This window comes from Cervus elaphus, chromosome 3 (assembly GCF_910594005.1).
Source record: "Cervus elaphus chromosome 3, mCerEla1.1, whole genome shotgun sequence".
Taxonomy (NCBI): Eukaryota; Metazoa; Chordata; class Mammalia; order Artiodactyla; family Cervidae; genus Cervus; species Cervus elaphus.
Window position 1 is genome coordinate 41,712,035 of NC_057817.1, and position 19,309 is coordinate 41,731,343.

A 19,309-nucleotide genomic window follows, 5' to 3' on the forward strand; every position below is an offset into this window, starting at 1 on the left:
AGATAAACACCAATACAGTATACTAATGCATATATATGGAATTTAGAAAGATGGTAATGGTGACCCTATATGCAAGACAGAAAAAGAGACACAGATGTATAGAACAGACTTTTGGACTCTATGGGAGAAGGCGAGGGTGGGATGATCTGAGAGAATAGCATTGAAATATATATATTATCTAGTGTGAAACAAATCACCAGTCCAGGTTGGATGCATGAGACAAGTGCTCGGGGCTGGTGCACTGGGATGACCCAGAGGGATGGGATGGGATGGGGAGGGAGGTGGGAGGGGGGTTCAGGATGGGGAACACATGCAAATCCATGGCTGATTCATGTCAATGTATGGCAAAAACTGCTACAATATTGTAAAGTAATTAGCCTCCAACTAATAAAAATAAATGAAAAAAAAATTAAATAAATAAATAAGCTAAGGGCCCTTAGGCTTAGTGAGATAGACAGAGCTGTCTAGGGTTGCCCAGCCAACCCATGGCCAAATTTGAGCCAGAATCTAGGCTCCTGACTGCCATGTTTGTGCTCTCTCCACTAGCCAGACAACCTTTCTTTGGTTTTGTGTTTTTTTTAATGTTGTGAAGTCATTTTCTTCAGAGCAGAGACTGTGGCTTGTAGAGATTAAAATACAGGTCAGAGTTTGGCCATAAGAGTGGTATGAATGACATCCTGAATTAGAATCTCTTTCTGGTTCTTCCTAATTAGCCCCCATGGAAGTCTCAAATCTGAAGGTGGCAAATGAAGCCTCTACGACTTCTCTAAAAGTCAAGTGGCAAAGGCCTTCCGGGAATGTGGATTTCTACAACATTACCCTGTCTTACCGAGGGACCATCACACAATCCAGAACATTAGCATCCCAGATTACTGAAAGTCAGTTTAAAGACTTGGCCCCTGGACGACTTTATCAAGTCACCATCAGCTGTGTGTCTGGTGAATTATCTGCTCACAAGACAGCAGTGGGCAGAACAGGTGAGTCTAAGTCTCCATAAATTCCTTAGTTGCTCAAATCACTCTCTGATCCATCTTAGAATGGGATAAAATAGTTCAGTGCAGTCACTCAGTCGTGAGCACGCCAGGCCTCCCTGTCCATCACCAACTCCCAGAGTCTACTCAAACTCATGTCCATTGATTCGGCGATGCCATCCAGCCATCTCATCCTCTGTTGTCCCCTTCTCCTCCTGCCTTCAATCTTTCCCAGCATCAGGGTCTTTTTCAGTGAGTCAACTCTTCGCACCAGGTGGCCAAAGTATTGGAGTTTCAGCTTTAACATCAGTCCTTCCAATGAACATTCAGGTCTGATTTCCTTTAGGATGGACTGGTTGGATCTCCTTGCAGCCCAAGGGACTCTCAAGAGTCCTCTTCAGCACCACAATTCAAAAGCATCAATTCTTCGGTGCTCAGCTTTCTTTATAGTCCAACTCTCACATCCATACATGACTACTGGAAAAACCATAGCCTTGACTAGATGGACCTTTGTTGGCAAAGTAATGTCTCTGCTTTTTAATATGATATCTAGGTTGGTCATAACTTTTCTTCCAAGGAGTAAGCGTCTTTTTATTTCATGGCTGCAATCACCATCTGCAGTGATTTAGAAATCACCATCTCCAGAAAGACAGTCTGCCAGTGTTTCCACTGTTTCCTCATCTATTTGCCATGAAGCGATGGGACTGGATGCCATGATCTTAGTTTTCTGAATGTTGAGCTTTAAGCCAACTTTTTACTCTCTTCTTTCACTTTCATCAAGAAGCTCTTTAGTTCTTCTTCACTTTCTGCGATAAGGGTGGTATCATCTGCATATCTGAGGTTATTGATATTTCTCCCAGCAATCTTGATTCCAGCTTGTGCTTCATCCAGCCAGCCCAGCGTTTCTCATGATGTACTCTGCATATGAGTTAAACAAACATGGTGACAACATACAGCCTTGAAGTACTCCTTTTCCTATTTGGAACCAGTCTGTTGTTCCATGTCCAGTTCTAACTATTGCTTCCTGACCTGCATACAGATTTCTCAAAATAAGTTAGAAGGAAAAAATTTTCCCACCTTGGGAAGTATAGTCTACATCATTCCTATGTAGACTGAGAGTGTCTGTGAGTGAGGACCCCTTGTGCAGAGTCGAGCAGAGGGTTCATTGCATTCATATGAGTTTTTTCAGCAAATGGATTTGGATTGATTTCTGAACGATCTGTATTACTGGCTCTGCCCTGTGCTCTTTCATGTCACACTACTTAAGTAGCATCAATGAATTAGAACTGATACTAATCGAGAAAATATTCCTGATCAACTCTTATAATGAGGGCTTTGTTGTTGTTTGTTGTTCAGTCACTCAGTTATGTCCAACTCTTTGTGACCCCATGCATACCAGGCTTCCCTGACCTTCGCTATATCCTGGAGCTTGCTCGAACTCATGTCCATTGAGCTGGTGATACCATCCAACCATCTTGTCCTCTGTTGTCCCCTTCTCCTCCTGCCTTCATTCTTCCCCAGCATCAGGGTCTTAACCATGTTTTCCATAAATCATTTTATTATGCCACCAAACATTTATTCATTGCCTTCCCTGTATAAGTTATAGTATCATGCACTTTCAGAGTTGTTAAGATGGTAGGGTTCAGCAAACTACACCCTTCAGCCAAATATGGTCTGTGACCCGTTTTTGTGTAACCCCAAACTGAGTGGTTCTTACATTTTAAAGAGGCTTTAAAAAGAAAGAAAGAAAAAAGAAAAATATAAGAGAAATATATGGCCTGAAAAATCAACATTTACTTTGCTAACCCTTGTTTTTATGGAAGTTACATTTTAATCACACAAATGTAGAATATGCACACAATTTTTTAAAAATTACATTAAATTACATTTAATGATGTAATTATATTGATGTTTCCATGGATCAGGCACTGACTGAACACTTCACAACATTATTTCATTCAGTTTTCACCAAAATCACTAGAGGTCTTATTGTTATCACCAGTTTATAGATAATTCAGAGAGGTCAAATAACTTGTCCATAGTCATTCAACAAGTAAGTGGTGGGATTTAAACCAGGCTGTCTGATTCCAGGGTTCATTGTCTGTGTTATTGGAGATGCCAGGTAAGAGCCATAAATATGGTCAGAAAGAAATGAGAAGTTCTCCTTCAGAAGATCAGTAAAGATTTTGGGGAGGCAATGGCCTTTAACTGGGATTTTTAAAATATGATGCTCTTAGCAAGTTAAGAGGGAAAAGAGGGAAGGGCATTTGAGGTATAGGAAATAATAAAAACAAAGACACAGCGGCAGAGGAGCCCAGGAGATCTAAGGTCTAAGGATGAGAAACTGGAGGCCAGCATTCAAGAGTGGGGAATGAGGGAGGGCCCCTGCAGGGGGAAGTCAGAGTGAAGACTGGCAGGATCTGGGCTCTGATTTGGGAGAGCTACAAACTCTGCATCAAAGACTTGATGTTTTTTTCTGTAGTTAATGGAGAAACCTTGAATGTTTTTGAGCAAAGGAATAATAAGATCAGAGTTATATTGCAAGAAGATTAATCTTTTCAACTGGAAAAAAAAGAAAGGTTTTGTGACCACTGTCTTCCAAAAGATGCCACATCCATCAATGTCACTGTCCTTAGAAGCAACATCAATATTGTCTCTAGGGCTGGTGGGCAATTAAAAAAACTCAGCATTCGTATCACCAGGTTAATAGTGTTACAGAAGATCACATTACTGATATATTGCTAAAATGATTTTAGCAAACATTTCTCACATGTCAGATGGCTCCAAATTACTCATTTGCAGTTCACAAACATCAGGAGGAAATAGAAATGTTTTGAATTGCTACTATTAGATTTCTTATCTACTGTTGCCCATGAAAAGTGAACGAGTATCCTTACCTTTGGATTTTCGTGTGTCCTTGTGACGTCATTTCACTGTTCAGTTCCACAGAAAGTTGGGGACCTGGAGGCAAATAGCAATGGTTCTACGAAGTCCCTGGTCGTAAGCTGGTCGCCCCCTGCTGGAGACTGGGAGCAGTATCGTATCCTGCTCTGGAATGCTTCTTCGGTGCTGCTCAACGTCACCGTGGGAAAGGAGGAAACACTCTATGTCATAGATGATGTGGGGCTTATACCGGGAAGACAGTATGAGATAGAAGTTACTGTTGAGAGCGGAAATCTGAAGAATTCTACGCGTTGCCACGGCAGGACAGGTAAGCAAATATTATGGTGTTAATGACTGACAGAACCTCAATTTGGACCTTCATCCAAGTAACCTAGGTAGCTATCAATGTCTTACCCCAGTATTCCCTGGATTTGAGACATTTTAGCCTGGTAGACTGAAATAGGTTGGTAATATTTATTTTGTCAAATTAGAACAATAGAAATCACTTCCGCTAGTAAGTCCATTGTTGTATCAAAGAAGGACCTTTTATAACATCAAAAGAATAAGGAAACAATCTGGGCGAATCCTCCCCACAAAGTAGATATTTGATAACTATTTCTTGGTAGTTAGTGTTAGAGAACCACTGCCTTGACCCACTTCTGACTAATGGGGGAGTTTCAGGTACAACAAAAGAGTTGTTAAAGCAGTGAGGGATGTACTCAGACTTTAGGGCAGAGGAGAGTGACGTTTTTGAGACGTGGATTTCGGTGTTCTTGCTGTCACCATTACACTGTAATTCCATGGCCAAGTCACAACCTCTTTGAGTCCATTTCCTCAATTTTCAAATAAGAGAGTTGACCTTTAAGCTCAACATTTCTATAAAAATCCCTGTGACATGGGATACGCCACACTTAGAGTGAAATTCAAATATATTCTCTCTTAGTCTTGCCTGATAATCAGGAAATAACTACACTGATGCAGTGTTCTTAGAAGAATGTCAAAGAAAAGGACCAAGACATGTCTTGGTAGCTTGCCAACTGTGTCTTCCAGTCATCTCTTCATTTTCCAACTGTTAATATCTCCTGGATGATGATCAAAAATAAATGACCCAGTAATTTCCAAGAGTATTCTTTTGAATCCTTATTTCTGGTTATATTACACAAAGTTTTTTGTGATTAGCTTTTTTTTTTTTTTTTTTTGCTAAATGCTTATAAGCATTCAGAAAAGAAATATTCAACTAGAACACTCCTGTGGATGGAAGGGAGCAGATCTGTAAAGAACATGCAAATGTATCCGAGTAAATCAATGACCCAGACGTTGTTGTTCAGTTGCTCAGTTGTGTCTGACTCTTTTCTGCCCCATGGACTGCAGCACACCATGCACTGTCCTTCATCATCTCCCAGAGCTTGCTCAGACTCATGTCCATTGAGTCAGTGATGCCATCTAACCGTCTCATCCTCTGTCATCCCCTTCTCCTGCTGCCCTCCATCTTTCCCAGCATCAGGGTCTTTTCTAATGAGTCGGTTCTTCACATCAGGTGGCCAAACTATTGGAGCTTCAGCACCAGTCCCTCCAATGAATATTCAGGATTGATTTCCTTTGGAATTGACTGGTTTGATCTCCTTGCAGTTTAAGGGACTCTCAAGAGTCTTCTCCAACACCCAAATGACCCAAATGTCTACTGCTTTTTCCTCAGTCCCCCTGGCTGTCCTTCATCTTCGTGTCAAACATGCCAATGAAACCTCACTGAGTGTCATGTGGCAGACCCCTGCAGCAGAATGGGATGAATACATCATTTCACTCATTGACAGAGACCTCTTACTCATCAATAAGTTGCTTCCCAGAGATGCCAAAGAATTCACTTTTACTGACCTGGTGCCTGGACGAAAATACAAAGCTACAGTCACCAGTATTAGTGGAGACCTCAAAAATTCATCTTTAACAGAAGGAAGAACAGGTAATATTTTTAAATAAATTTTAGACTTTAAAAGTATCCTGTTTGCTGAATTATGTAACATTTCATCTTATAAATGTTCATTAAGAACCTATTCAGTACAGGGCATACTGGGCATTGTATATATATATATACATTCATGTTTCATGTTTTCCATATATTTGCTCTCTGGGCTATAGTCTGGATAATTTCCTAGATCTTAGTTTTAGTTTATTAATTCTTTTTTTTTAGTTTTATCTCATCTGTTTGAAAGTCCACCCATTGAGTTTTAAAATTTGTTATGTTCACTTTTAAATATTTTCTTTGGTTGTCTTTCAAATCTGTTCTATATTCTGTTGCTCTTTCCATTCTCCCCCCTCTATTACTATAAGTAAACTAATGACTTTTATTTTCAATCTATGTCTGATCAGTGCAACATCTGAAATCATCAGGAGTTCAGTCCTATTGTTTATTGATTTGTCTGCCTTTGCCCATGGTGCTTTACTTCCTCAAATGTTTGTGATGCTTTATCACATATCATATATCTTGGATTTTTATTTTGTGGGAATTCTTTGAGATAGGTTTCAGAAGGAATTTTCTTTTCTTGAGATTCTTTGAGGTGCACAGGATTTCTAGCAACTCAGACATTTAATCGAAATTATCAGCTTGAGGTTTTTGGTCACCCAGGTTTTATGAATTTGGGTTGCAAACTCACTGAAAATGTGATGAATTCTCAGTGGAAGTTTTTTTTTCTCCCAGTACTAAGGAGGCTGAAGTATATGGGGAACAGGGAGGAAATATTTATTTCGCTTGCATTTAGAATGTAAGCTTTCAGGATTCAGTATTATGCAGAGTCACCTATGAGGTTCCTCACCCTGGGAAAGTCCTATTCATAGTTCCAGCAAAGCTATAAAATCAAAGCTTAGATTTATATTTGAAAGGTGCCCTCATGGTGAAAGTCTACTTCAGCTATCCAGTTATCTCTCTCACTTTATTATAGGTTTCTGAGAATTCATTACATTCTTGGCAACTCATTCATATATTTACATTTTTATGTTTTGTCCAGCATGTGCAGTTGTGTTTATTGAGGGGATTTTCATGGTTTGTGCCAGAAATGAAAGTGTTTTTATAGTGATTTCCCTTGTTGTGCGAAAGCTTTTGAGTTTAATCACGTCTCATTTGTTTTTACTTTTATTTCTCTTGCATTTAGGGGACAAATCCAGAAAAACATTATTACAATTTATGTCAAGAGTGTTCTGCCTATGTTCTCTTCTAGAAGTTTTATAATTTCCAATCTTACATTTAGGTCTTTAATCAATTTTATTTTTGTGTGTAGTGTGATGAAATGTTCTAATCTCATTTTTGTACATGTAGCTGTCTAGTTATCCCAGCACCACTTGTTGAAAAGAATATCTTTTCTTCATTGTATAGTCTTGCCTCCTTTGCCATAGATTAAATAGCCATACGTGTATGGATTTATCTCTGGGCTGTCTGTTCTGTTCTGTTGATCTGTGTGTCTCTTTTTGTGCCAGGATCATATTGCTTTGATTACTGTACCTTTGTAGTATAATCTGAACTCTGGGAGCTTGGTATCTCCAACTTTGTTCTTTTTTTTCAAGATTACTTTGATAATTCCTGGTTTTTGTGATTTCATGGGAATTTTAGGATTATTTTTTCCAGCTTTGTAAAAACTGTCATGGATATTTTGGTAGTAATTGCATTAAATACATAGATTACTTTGGGTAGTATGGCCATTTTAAACAATATTAATTCTTCTAATCCAAGAGCATGGGATATCTTTCCATTTCTTTGTATCATCTTCAGTTTTCTTCATCAATGTTTTTATAGTTTTCAGACTATATTTCACCTCCTTGATTAAGTTTATTCTTTGATATTTTATCCTTTTTGTTTTGTGGTTGTCATGGGATTCACATATGCTGCTGACCTATAATTATATCTACTTGGTTTAGACTGGTAGTCATTTAAGTTCACATGCATTCTGAAAGACGTACGTTTTTTACTTTCCTACCCCACATTTTGTGGGTTTGATACCATTATTTTACGTCTTTTGCTTATCCCTTAATTATATATGGTTATTGTAGTTGCATTTACAATTTTTTGTCTTTTAATGTACATACTGGCTTATTTAAGTGGCTGATCCTTCATTCATATATTTGCCTTTTCTACTGGGAGTTTTTCATTTCCTATAGATTCTTCTTTTCTATTTAGAAAAGACCCCTCAACTTTTCTTTTAGGGTATATGTAGTATTGATGAACTTTTAGTTTTTGCTTGTCTTTAGTTTTTGCTTATCTCTACTTCTATTTTAACTGATAATCTTGCTGGGTATTTTAACTGATAATCATCCAGTCTTAGGTTGGATGTTTTTCCCTTTCAGCACTTTGAACGTATCATGCCTCTGCCTTCTGGCCTGGAATATTTCTGCACAGAAATCAGCTGACAGCCTTATAGGGATTCCATTGTGTATGAGTCTTTGTTTTTCTTTTGTTGCCTTTAGAATTTTCTCTTTAGCTTTTGCCTTTTTACTTATGCTGTGTCTTGGAATGGCTCTATTTGGGTTCATCTTATTTGGGACCCTCTGTGTTTCCTGAACCTGCATATCTGTTTCTCTCTTCATGCTTGAGAAGTCTTCAGATGTAATCTCATCAAATACATTTTCAATCCTCTTTTCTCTCTCTTCACCTCTGGGGCCCCTATAATGCAAGTATTGGAACACTTAATGTTATTCCAGACATCTCTTAAATTGCTTTCATTTTTTTAAATTTGTTTTTCTTTCTTTCTTTGTTCTGATTGAGTAGTTTACATTATTCTGCCTTCTAGATCACTTATGTGTTCCACTAAATCTGCCCCTCATTCCTTCTTAGTGTTTTTTTTTTTTTTTTTCTTTTATTTCAGCTATTGAGTTATTCATTTCTGGTTGGATCTATTTTATATTTTTTGGTTCCTTGTTAAAATGTTCACTGTTTAGATAATTTTTTTCCCTAATTCAGTTAACATTTTTATTAACCAATGTTTTTAATTCTTTGCCTGGTAAATTGTTTATTTCTGTTTCATTCATTTTTTTAGGGATTTACTTTTTCTTTTCAATTGAGAGTAGTTCCTCTACTTTTTCATTGTGCTCTCTGTCCTCTTGTTCCACCATCTTGATCTCCTTCTCTGGCTTGTCTTTTCCTTAATTATTAGTTTGTCTTGCAAAACATAAGTTTTTAACTTTGACGTCCAATTTGTCAATTTTTTCTTTCATGAATATGCTTTTGGTGTCATATCTAAGAAATCTTTGTCTAACACAAGGTCATCAAAATTTTCTCCTAGAAGTTTCGTAGTTTTAGGTTACAAATTTAGGTGTATTATCAATTTTGAATTTTTGTATATATGTGAGATATGAGGCAAGGTTTCTTTCTTTGCACATGGATAGCCAGTAGTTCTAATCCTCTTTGTTGAAAAGACTCTCCTTTCTTCACTGAATTGCCCTTGCATCTTTAAAAAAACATCAGTCTACTATAACGTGTTGTTCTATTTCTGAATCCTCAATTTTTTTCCGTTAGTCTGTCTGTCTACTTTTTTTCCAACATCACACTGTCTTCATTACTGTAGCTTTCTAGAAGTCTTGAAATCAGGTGATGTTAGTCCTTCAACTTTATTTTTGTTTTTCAAAATTATTTTGGCATATAATTTCATTGCTTTCCACATGTAATTTAGAATTAGAATTGAATCTTTCAGTCCATGTACAGTAAAATATTTTAATGAATATGTTTATATTTTAATCAAAAAGTCAGTGATTTCTGAGAAAGGTTGTGCCAAGGTTCTAATCCCTTTGATTATCTATCGTAATGCTGGGAAGAGGCACAAAGGAAATGTTGACCAAGTGCCAACTTCAAGATCTGTGTAAAAAGATTTGTTAATAGACATGTTAAAAATCACAATGGCTATTAATTAGGTAAAGGGCACTAGCTCACAGGTGAGACAGATCAGGCCTTGGACCCCAGAATGACTCTTTCCTAGCTCCATTGTATAGGCCAATTACATTTTTTGATAATTGATTCAGTTGTTATCATTATTATTATTATTTAATACTATAATGTATATTATTGTTGCATTTTCATGTAGAATAGGGCTTCCCTTGTGACTCAGCTGGTAAAGAATCCACGTGTAATGTGGGAGACCTAGGTTCAATCCCTAGGTTGAGAAGATCCCCTGGAGAAGGGAAAAGCTATCCACTCCAGTATTCTGGCCTGGAGAATTCCATGGACAGTACAGTCCATGGGGTTGCAGAGTCAGACACGGCTAAGCAACTTTCACTCACTCACATGTGTATAATAAGAATGGGCCTCTTGAGAATGTGCCAGTAAAGACTTACCAGTTTCCTGGACTACAATCTAATCATCAGGTTGAAGGGATTTCCCAATACCACCCCATAACAACCATCCAGTAAATAATGTGACTTTCAGTTCTCATTGAATAGGGACAGGTGAAATCCCATTAGGTAAGCAATTGTCAAAAATAGCACCCTTTTATTATTTAAAATTTAAAATAAAAAATACTTAATAGGCATACATCTTATCCTTGGATATGAAATAATTTTGATTTCCCACATAAGCAGCTTTTTCAGAATGATGGAGTCTCTGTAGGGGACTAGTTCTCCATATGTCACAGAAAATAAAGATGACTGTCTATATCAAAGTATATGTATATATTTTAGCATTTTCAAAACTGCCTCCCTTTTTACTCCTTTTTGTCACACTTCCTTAGGGTAATGAAGTATCACCTGTCTTTTCTTCCCTCTCTGCTCCATTTTAGTGCCTGCCCAAGTGACTGGTTTGCGTGTGGCCAACCAAGGGACAACAAGCAGTCTGTTTACTAACTGGACCCAGGCCTTGGGAGGCGTCGAGTTCTACCAGGTCTTACTGATCCATGAAAACGTGGTCATCAAAAATGAAAGTGTCTCCAGTGATACCAGCAGATACAGCTTCCACTCCCTCAAGTCAGGCAGCCTCTACTCCGTGGTGGTAACAACAGTAAGCGGAGGGATCTCTTCCCGGCAAGTGGTGGTGGAGGGGAGGACAGGTAAGAAGAGTGTGGCCTACAGGTATCTGAGCACATGGAACCTCCAGAGTGTGTCCTAGAAGTCTTAAAACACCCTAAAGACAGGCCCAGCTCAGACCTTCCGAAAAGCCAAGTGTCAATACTATTTAGATAGTACATGGTGATCTCCCAGGAATGGAAATTGGAGGATGAGTGAGAGAGGAAAGAATGAATACCAAATTTTCTAAAATCTCCAATACTTGTGTCAGAACTCCTGGAAAACCTTAATGATGACACAATAGTCATTTGCTGCCTAAGTTTATTCCTTCATCAAGCTAGTTTTCTTTGAAATTTTTATGTCAGATTAAGGTCAGCAAGTCATAAACTTTTTTTTTAAAAACATATCTTCCATTCTCTTTCTTATTCTTTGTTTCAAGACAGAAAAAACAATGTTCTTCAACTTGTATGGTTGAAAGTTAATAAAATTCCCCAATCCCACATATTTTCATGGGCAACATTAAACAGTGTTTAATACTGTATGCCACCTAAACAGTGTTCCTTGACCTTAAAGAGCTCATAGTCAAATAGGGCAGAGAGCTAAGTAAGCAAATAAATATCTTATGGCAATATGTGTCCGACAGAGGTGCAGCACCAAAGAAAGGAATATAATTTTCTATATTACACAAAGAAAGAATCTAAATACAATATAAAATGTATGTTCCAGTTTCTTAGAAAGGAAAACAGTTAAATAAATCCAATAGAAGCTTTAATAATTATTAGTGACCTCAGAATCAGGTCAGTGACTTTGCCTATTTAATTTCATATAAGAAGTTGGATGTCAGGCTCATCCCTCTATATTTTCAATGCTCAGATTCTGAGTATCAGCAGCCTATATCCACAGTTATGTCCTTTTCTAAAATCATGAATCTCATCTGCTTATTGAATCCAAGGACCATTAACTTCATTAACTCTCCCAAAAGACCAACTAAGTCGCTGAAAAGATATTTCTTGTCTAGGTAGAAATTCACTGATGTCTGCTCATTTCTGTCATTTCTGTGGCAACTGATGCTGTTCTTCCCGATATCTTCCTTCTTCTCCTTTAGTGATTCTTGGCACTATCCATCAGTGTAGCATAATTGGATTGGGGGACCCAAAAGCTTAGTTTGGGATCAAGAGGCCTAGATTCTGGTCCTAGCTCTCCATTAACTTATCTCTCTAAGCCTTCATTTTCTCTTCCATCCCCAGTAATTCGTGCCAACACCAGGTATCAGAGTGGGGAAGGAGAAATAAGTTGAAGAGAAGAGTTGAGAAGGAACTTGCATCCATTTCCCATTGAGTGGCAGTTGCATTAGTCAGATTACACTGACTTATTTCCTGCTTATACAACTGTACAATGTAGGTGTTCCTGATTGGACAACTCTATTGGTTGGTTCTTCTCCAAGCAGCAATTTAGGGACCCAGGGTCCTACCATCTGTGGTTCTTCCTTCCTCTAGATCCTCAGAGGTCTCTTCATCTCTCCAGAGGATGGAGATTATGGGGAGGAGAAAGACTACCAAAGCTGGAAGTAAACACATCACTTCCACCCACATTCCTTTAACGGGAACAGTTGTATGACTACACTGCCCTGCAGGACTGTCTGGGCAGTATAGTCTAGCTGTGTGTCCAAGAGGAAAAGGAAGTGGTTTGGTAAGCAAGTAGTCAGATTCTGCTACATAGGTTAATTCCCATCTTAAAATACCCCAAGGGCTACCCAGCTTATTGTGCTATACTAAAATAGTTTGGTGTCTGAGATCACTTGATAAATGGGACTTGTAATTATTTTATACTATGTTTTAATGGCAACAGAGATATCAGTATTTGACCAACATTATATAATAAAAGTATGCAAAAAATAGACAAGAAATTCTTTGAAGAACGATTATAAAGTTTTGAGGAGAGGACAAGATATGAATAAATACAAGCATCAGTTATTTTATTCAAACACATTGAGTGCAGAAAAAAGAGAAAAATGGAATATTACTATAGAGACATAATATTGAGAATTTTGAAAGGTGCTTTGGTTAGTATATTTTGAACATGGTAGATTGTAAAAATAATTCGGTGGCTAAAGCCTTGATAATCATTACCATCTACTCAACTTGCTGAAGTATTAGTCAAGGTTGAAATAATTCATTTATACTTATACAGATTTTAAACATATATATATATAAAACCTCCCAGTTTAGATAAGGTGGCAAAATATTTAAAATTTAAAATATCAAATGTGTTTAACAAATCTAGTTATAACCTGAAAAAATGCTAATTCTAAAGAAAAATAAGTTTTATATCTGTCTTTTAATTTTATGTCTGTCTTTTTAAACATGAGCTTATATTTTTGGTTATATTTTTGATAATTATATCTTTTCTAATAAAATGTTAGTAGTTGCAAATATTTCCAGGAGTTTTGAAAAACAAGCATAGTTATTTTGGGAGCTACCAAGGGATGTGATGTACAGATACTAGGAAGGACAGAAAATAAAGAAAAGAAGGAAGGGAAGAAGGAAGGAAGTCATCAATACACAAATAATATGGCTAAAAGTTCAATGTTATATCTAGGAAATGTCCATATACATGGAACAGCATTAGCAAAATTATTCAATTGAGTGCTGTTTATATCTTCAGTGATGGATAAGTGCTTATAGATGTAAAAAAGACTTTAGGGCTTAAATCACGAAGTTGGAGCATATTAGATAAGAAGGATTCTCAGAGGTCATCTAGCCAAATCCCATCAATTATATGTGATGTACGGATTTTGACAATTATATGAAAGTATTTACCTGAAGTCAGTCAACCAATGATGAAAACTGCAGTGGAGTTCATATATACTGTTTTATCCTAATACTCACTACTGACAGTACTGTTTGATCTGCACTTACTTCTAATACAGGGTATAACTATTATTCGGCATCACAATGATTAATTTTCAGACTGTACTAGTAGCTGGGGAACTCCTGAAAGGCATCCGCATCGTTTCTATTTTTGTACGATTATGGTGGACACCAGAAAAGTCATTATCTCCACGACAGGGCTTTGTGCCCACAAGTCTGGTCTCCAGACTAGTTGCTTATGGAATAGATATTTAAGTTTATTTCTCACCACTAGAGGGCAGGAAATGCTTTGCAAAGGGAAATACAACCCCTTCACCTGTGTCATGATTAGACACCCCAGAAATAAATAACTTAATCACAAGATCGAAGCTGTCCCAATGTCTAAGACTGTTAGAAAAGCCATTGTATCTTGAATACCTTTCCCCTCAAACTCCTTTCTTTATCAGTGGGTTTGGATTCAAGCTCATACATTTAGGATGTTAATGTTTGTTCCCTGTCCTACAAAGGGAACCTCCTGACACACCCACATAAAAATGCCTCCACTTCCAATACTCTGCAAACAGTCACACCATGAAAATTCAATAGCAGCATCCTTATATTGCTGAGGCATCCAAAAGACTTCTTGCATTTTCATTTTGGTTAGCCTTCTGAGGTAAGAACTCTCAGCTTCCCAAAGCTAGCGTGAAATCCTTACACTTCCTCAACACTTCCTAGGTAATCAGATCTTCTGAGTCCACGCCGTTTGTGCTGACCGCAGTAAATGACTCACAATTTGACTGTGCTTTTCTTTTTAAATATTCTCCCCCTCTTTAAAATCCCAGTCCCTTCCAGTGTGAGTGGAGTAACGGTAAACAACTCTGGCCGCAGTGACTACCTCAGCATATCCTGGCTGCCTGCTCCCGGAGACGTGGATAATTACGTGGTCACACTCTCCCATGACGGCAGGGTGCTTCAGTCCCTGGTGATTGCCAAGTCTGTCGGCGAGTGTTCCTTCAGCTCCCTCACCCCAGGCCGCCTCTACAACGTGACCATAACTACGAGGAGCGGCAAATATGAAAGTCATTCCTTCAGCCAAGAGCGGACAGGTGAGGCTTTCATGAGATACAGACTCTCTGAGAACCAGCCACCTACGTGGTTCAGGGCATCAGGCACGCATGTGTGTGTGCTAAGTCGCATCAGTCCTGTCCAACTCTTTGTGAGTCTATGGATTATAGCCCATCAGGCTCCTCTGTCCATGGGATTCTCCAGGCAAGAATACTGCAGTGGGTTGCCATGCCCTCTTCCAGGTCATCTTCCCGACCCAGGGATCAAACCCACATCTCTTATGTCTCCTGCACTGGCAGGTGGGCTCTTTACCACTAGCGCCACCTCGGAAGCGCCTCAGGACATCATAGATCTGCAGCAATTCTGTAAGGACGGGATTAAAGACTGCTGAAGTCACAACACCATTCTAGAGTCCCCATATTTTGACCCAACAAGTTCCTTATGTGAGCAGATGGTACCTTCAGAATAAGATGAACACAATTTTTGTGGCTAGAGTTCATAGTATATTTAAATATAGTATCAAGTATTTCTGTTTAGGGAGTACTTTTTGGTTGCTAGACCTTGGCTTTATATATGTTCACTAATTTAATCCTTATAAAGTCCTTATTGAGGTAGTTGTTATTATTCCCATCTTACAGGTTGTGATAAGTGTTGAACCAAAGTCCAAGGTAACTTGCCCAGTTGTTTAACTTGTTAAACAGCCAGGGCATTTCACATCCTGGATTTTAAACTCAGTTCTGAATGACCCAAGAGCTTATAATGTTCTCTGTCCTGAAATTTTTCCTGAAATGTCTGTTGGTCAAGACCACTGTTCATCCTTTTTTTAGATAAGGTGAAAATGTGAAACTTTATTGTTCTGAGGCTAGGAGCAATATCTTAGCAAAGGCATTGAAGGCTTGGTCTTTAATGTGCTATAAAGAACTAAATTTAGACAGCTACCATTTCCCCAATTTACTTATACCTCCTGGGGCTTACATCTGTGATTACTGCTTAAGGTGCTGTTAATGTTTGTCAAATCTTTCCTGCTGAGCTATGGTTGATATTTACATTTTAAAATGTCAGTTTTCCATGAGGATCTGGGACAACTAATATCATTTAATGCCCCAGCACAAGATCTGGAGCCTAGTAGTAGGCACTCAATGAATGTTTGATGAATGAATAATCAGAAATCACTTAGACTGGAGGTTTTTACCCAGTGCTTCATTAGGTAGACTTTTGGAAAACAGTACCCCCAAAATTTTCTGTGAAGTTGTTGGGGACAGGGGAAGTATGTGCATTCCTTTGGAAAGAGAGTGGATGGCTTTTTATCAGAGTCTCACAATTTCTGTAACCTTAAAAAGTTAAGAGCCACCAATTCACATTGCTGCAGCATGCTAACATTGAAAGTGTCTGTAGAGGGGTCTAATTCCATCTCATTTGAGATAAAGCCCCAGAAAGAAACTGTGGCTTCCTAAAGGTCACATGGCTGACCAGTACCCAAGCTCAACCATACTCAAGGGCTGTTTCCATTATATAATGTTCTCTCTGAAAGCACTAGTTGGAGATATAAAGAGATAGTCCTTACTCTCAAATGATTGAAAGTTTAATTATGCTGATAAGCACAATACTGTCTTAGATCTGAAAAGCAGATTTCTATTTACAAAGCAGCCTCATGTCAGCGTTTTATGTTGATTTAACTTGGAGCCTAAAAATTGCCAGAAATTAAAGGATATGTCATCCAGTCACCAACCCTTTTCTTTCCCTTGGTGTCAGTTCATGACTGTTCCATGTCCACATGACTTTCATGTTGCAAGGTCTTGTGCTCAGATTGTTTTTAAATGCAAGAAAAGTGAGTCTTTATTCAAAGCACCCTTTTGATTCTTTACCAGCATGAACTTGGATTTGGCGCATGACTAATCAAGGCAGACCATTGCCCCTGACAAATCAGTTTAACTGGAGTGTCGTGTCTGAGCTGTTGCCTTGTTGATTTCGGCTGATTGTCTCAATGCCCCTTTCCTTTTCTAATGCTTTTGTTCTACATTTCTGGTCATAATGTCAGTATTTCTAATTCTGTACCACATCATCTCACCGTGTATCAAGGCAAGTCTCACAAATTAGCCTCGGTTCCACCTGGAGAGCCCCTTATTGACTTAGCGTGGTATTCAGCCTAGTTTTTCTCCCTGGAAGGGTTGCTTTGTCTTCAGTAAATTGCCTGGATCATCAACCTTTCTTAGCCCATACAGTGTCACTCTGGAATGTATTCTCTGTAAGTCTGTGATGACTAAATTCTAGCAACATGCTGATGGGTTCCAGGTAAACATCTTGGGAAAAAAAGCATACCTGCTCTTTCTCCATATCTGGAGTGTGATAAATTCCCGTATAAAGCCCAGCACACATAAGGCAACAAAGGATAATAGTGCAACTTATAGGTGTGAGAAGCATCATGAAAAATGTAGCTTAGATACCAAAATATTAAAGTTTCTGGATCATTTCATGCTTGGGGAAATGTAGGAGAGAAAACCTGGACATAGGCTTAGCATGTGATCAGAGCAGAAATCCCTTGACATACACCAAACACAGAGATTGCCCAGATCCAGAGAGCATGGTGGCATTGAGATAGAGTTTAACACCCTGGATCAGGCTGAATTCATATCTCTTCTCAATTCTCCTTCTCATTAATATTTATAAAATCCAGTTATGCCAAATAGTAATTAATCTGGGACCTATTTTTGAATTAAAATACAGCCCCAAATAAAAAAATAGAATATCTGTGATACCATGCTCTAAATACAGAATTGGCTTATTTTACAGTGCTCCTGTTAACAAGCATTCATGGATTGATTCATCAATTGAGAGGAAAACTATAGGTTCACAGAATTGTTTATTTATATAGTTATGAGGAACGTCAGGTGCACAAAATTGAATTAATCATAATTCTTGGCTCAGGGTCCTGTGTGTCCGTTGCTACTTTGCCAGTTTTGTTTTTTATGCATTTAATTAATAATTTTTAATAATTTAATATGTACATCAGAAAGCACTACCCAGAACAAAAGCTAGGGACTTAATAATCCACATCAAATCATGAGATTCCCTCCTCACTAATCCATCCCACAATAGCCATCATCTTAACTCCTGTTTTTCTCTCTTGCCTTCCATGTTGCACTTTTATTATTTATGTAATCCTAAAATTATATATATTTAAAATTTTCAGTTGTTTTGATATAAAATAGGTATTTTCATGCAATATGTAATCTGGGACTTAGATTTTTTTCACTTAATATAAAATTCATCCATATTTTGTGTTTTGCTCTTAAGGACAAGAAATCCAGATTTTTGTGTTTTGAGTTAAGAAAAACTAGTTATGACTTCCATATACTGTTTCACTGTGTTTATTTACCAGTTCATTCATTCAGTCTTCTGTGAATGAGCACTCTCTCATTCACTGGGTTTTATCAGGTTTTTAAATTTTGTCACCCACATGGATATAAAATCCTATTTTACCATGGCCCTAACTAGCATTTCCTTGATCACCAATGATGCTGAACATATTTTCATGTATCAGTTACCACATGTCCTTCCTCTTCTTCCATTTTCTTTTGGATTGTTTATACTCATGTTGGTAACTTATTGTCATATATTGAGTTGCCAAGGTATGCTGGAATTATTAATGTCATCGCCATCATTCATATTAATCATCAGTTATTACATTTCATGTTCCATCTTATACTGACACTTTGTATAGGCTAACAATAGGATTAGAATTCATTCATCAGGTTCTGTTAAAAAAAGATCCATTTAATCACTCCAAATAGTATAACCATCTTTCCTCTCCAGAAATTTGTGATCTGAAGGTCTAAGATTTTTTTCTTTTAAATGCACACAGTAAAAATCTACTCACTTTCCTTTATCATCTGAGATTGTCATCTGTGATCAATGGCTCCCTCAGAATCATTCTATATCTAGATGTTTTCTGTTCTCTTTTTTCAGTGCCTAACAAAGTCCAGGGAGTCAGTATCAGCAACTCGGCCAGGAGTGACTATTTAAAGGTATCCTGGGTACATGCCTCTGGAGACTTTGATCACTATGAAGTCACCATTAAAAACAAGAACAACTTCATTCAAACAAAAAGCATTCCCAAGTCTGAAAATGAGTGTATATTTGTTAAGCTCGTCCCTGGACGGTTGTACAGTGTTACTGTTAGTACAAAAAGTGGACAATATGAGGCCAGTGAACAAGGGAATGGAAGAACAAGTAAGTGGAAAGATTGCAAAATTTGATGGTTGGTTGGGACTTTAAAGGTCGTTGAGTATATAATTTATCTGAACCTTGAATTTTATCTACTTACTGATCAGTAAATTATATTCCCAGTTAGTCTCACTTGGAATTAACATCATTCAGCCAAGCCAGGACCTTGTAATCACAGAATATTTATTGACAGATAAAAGCAAGCATAGTGGACAAGCAGGAAGGCCAAATTTCGCATTTTTCTTCCCTGTCCTCCTGCATCATGCATTTAAAGTTCTAGACATCCCGTTTTATCTTATGATTGAGATCATAACTCATTTTATAATTATATTCTACCAACACTTA

At 37.8% G+C, this 19,309-nt stretch overlaps 1 protein-coding gene across 2 annotated transcripts in view; it reads left to right on the forward strand.

Annotated features, from left to right (window-relative positions):
* Positions 1–19,309, forward strand: part of PTPRB (protein tyrosine phosphatase receptor type B) — a 122,092-nt gene that overhangs the window by 46,573 nt on the left and 56,210 nt on the right. For both annotated transcript variants that reach the window (XM_043887097.1, XM_043887098.1), the window contains 6 exons: positions 714–977; positions 3,913–4,182; positions 5,551–5,811; positions 10,604–10,870; positions 14,518–14,781; positions 18,707–18,970. In XM_043887097.1, the coding sequence (XP_043743032.1) occupies positions 714–977; positions 3,913–4,182; positions 5,551–5,811; positions 10,604–10,870; positions 14,518–14,781; positions 18,707–18,970 (1,590 nt within the window). The remainder of the gene's footprint in view (positions 1–713; positions 978–3,912; positions 4,183–5,550; positions 5,812–10,603; positions 10,871–14,517; positions 14,782–18,706; positions 18,971–19,309) is intronic.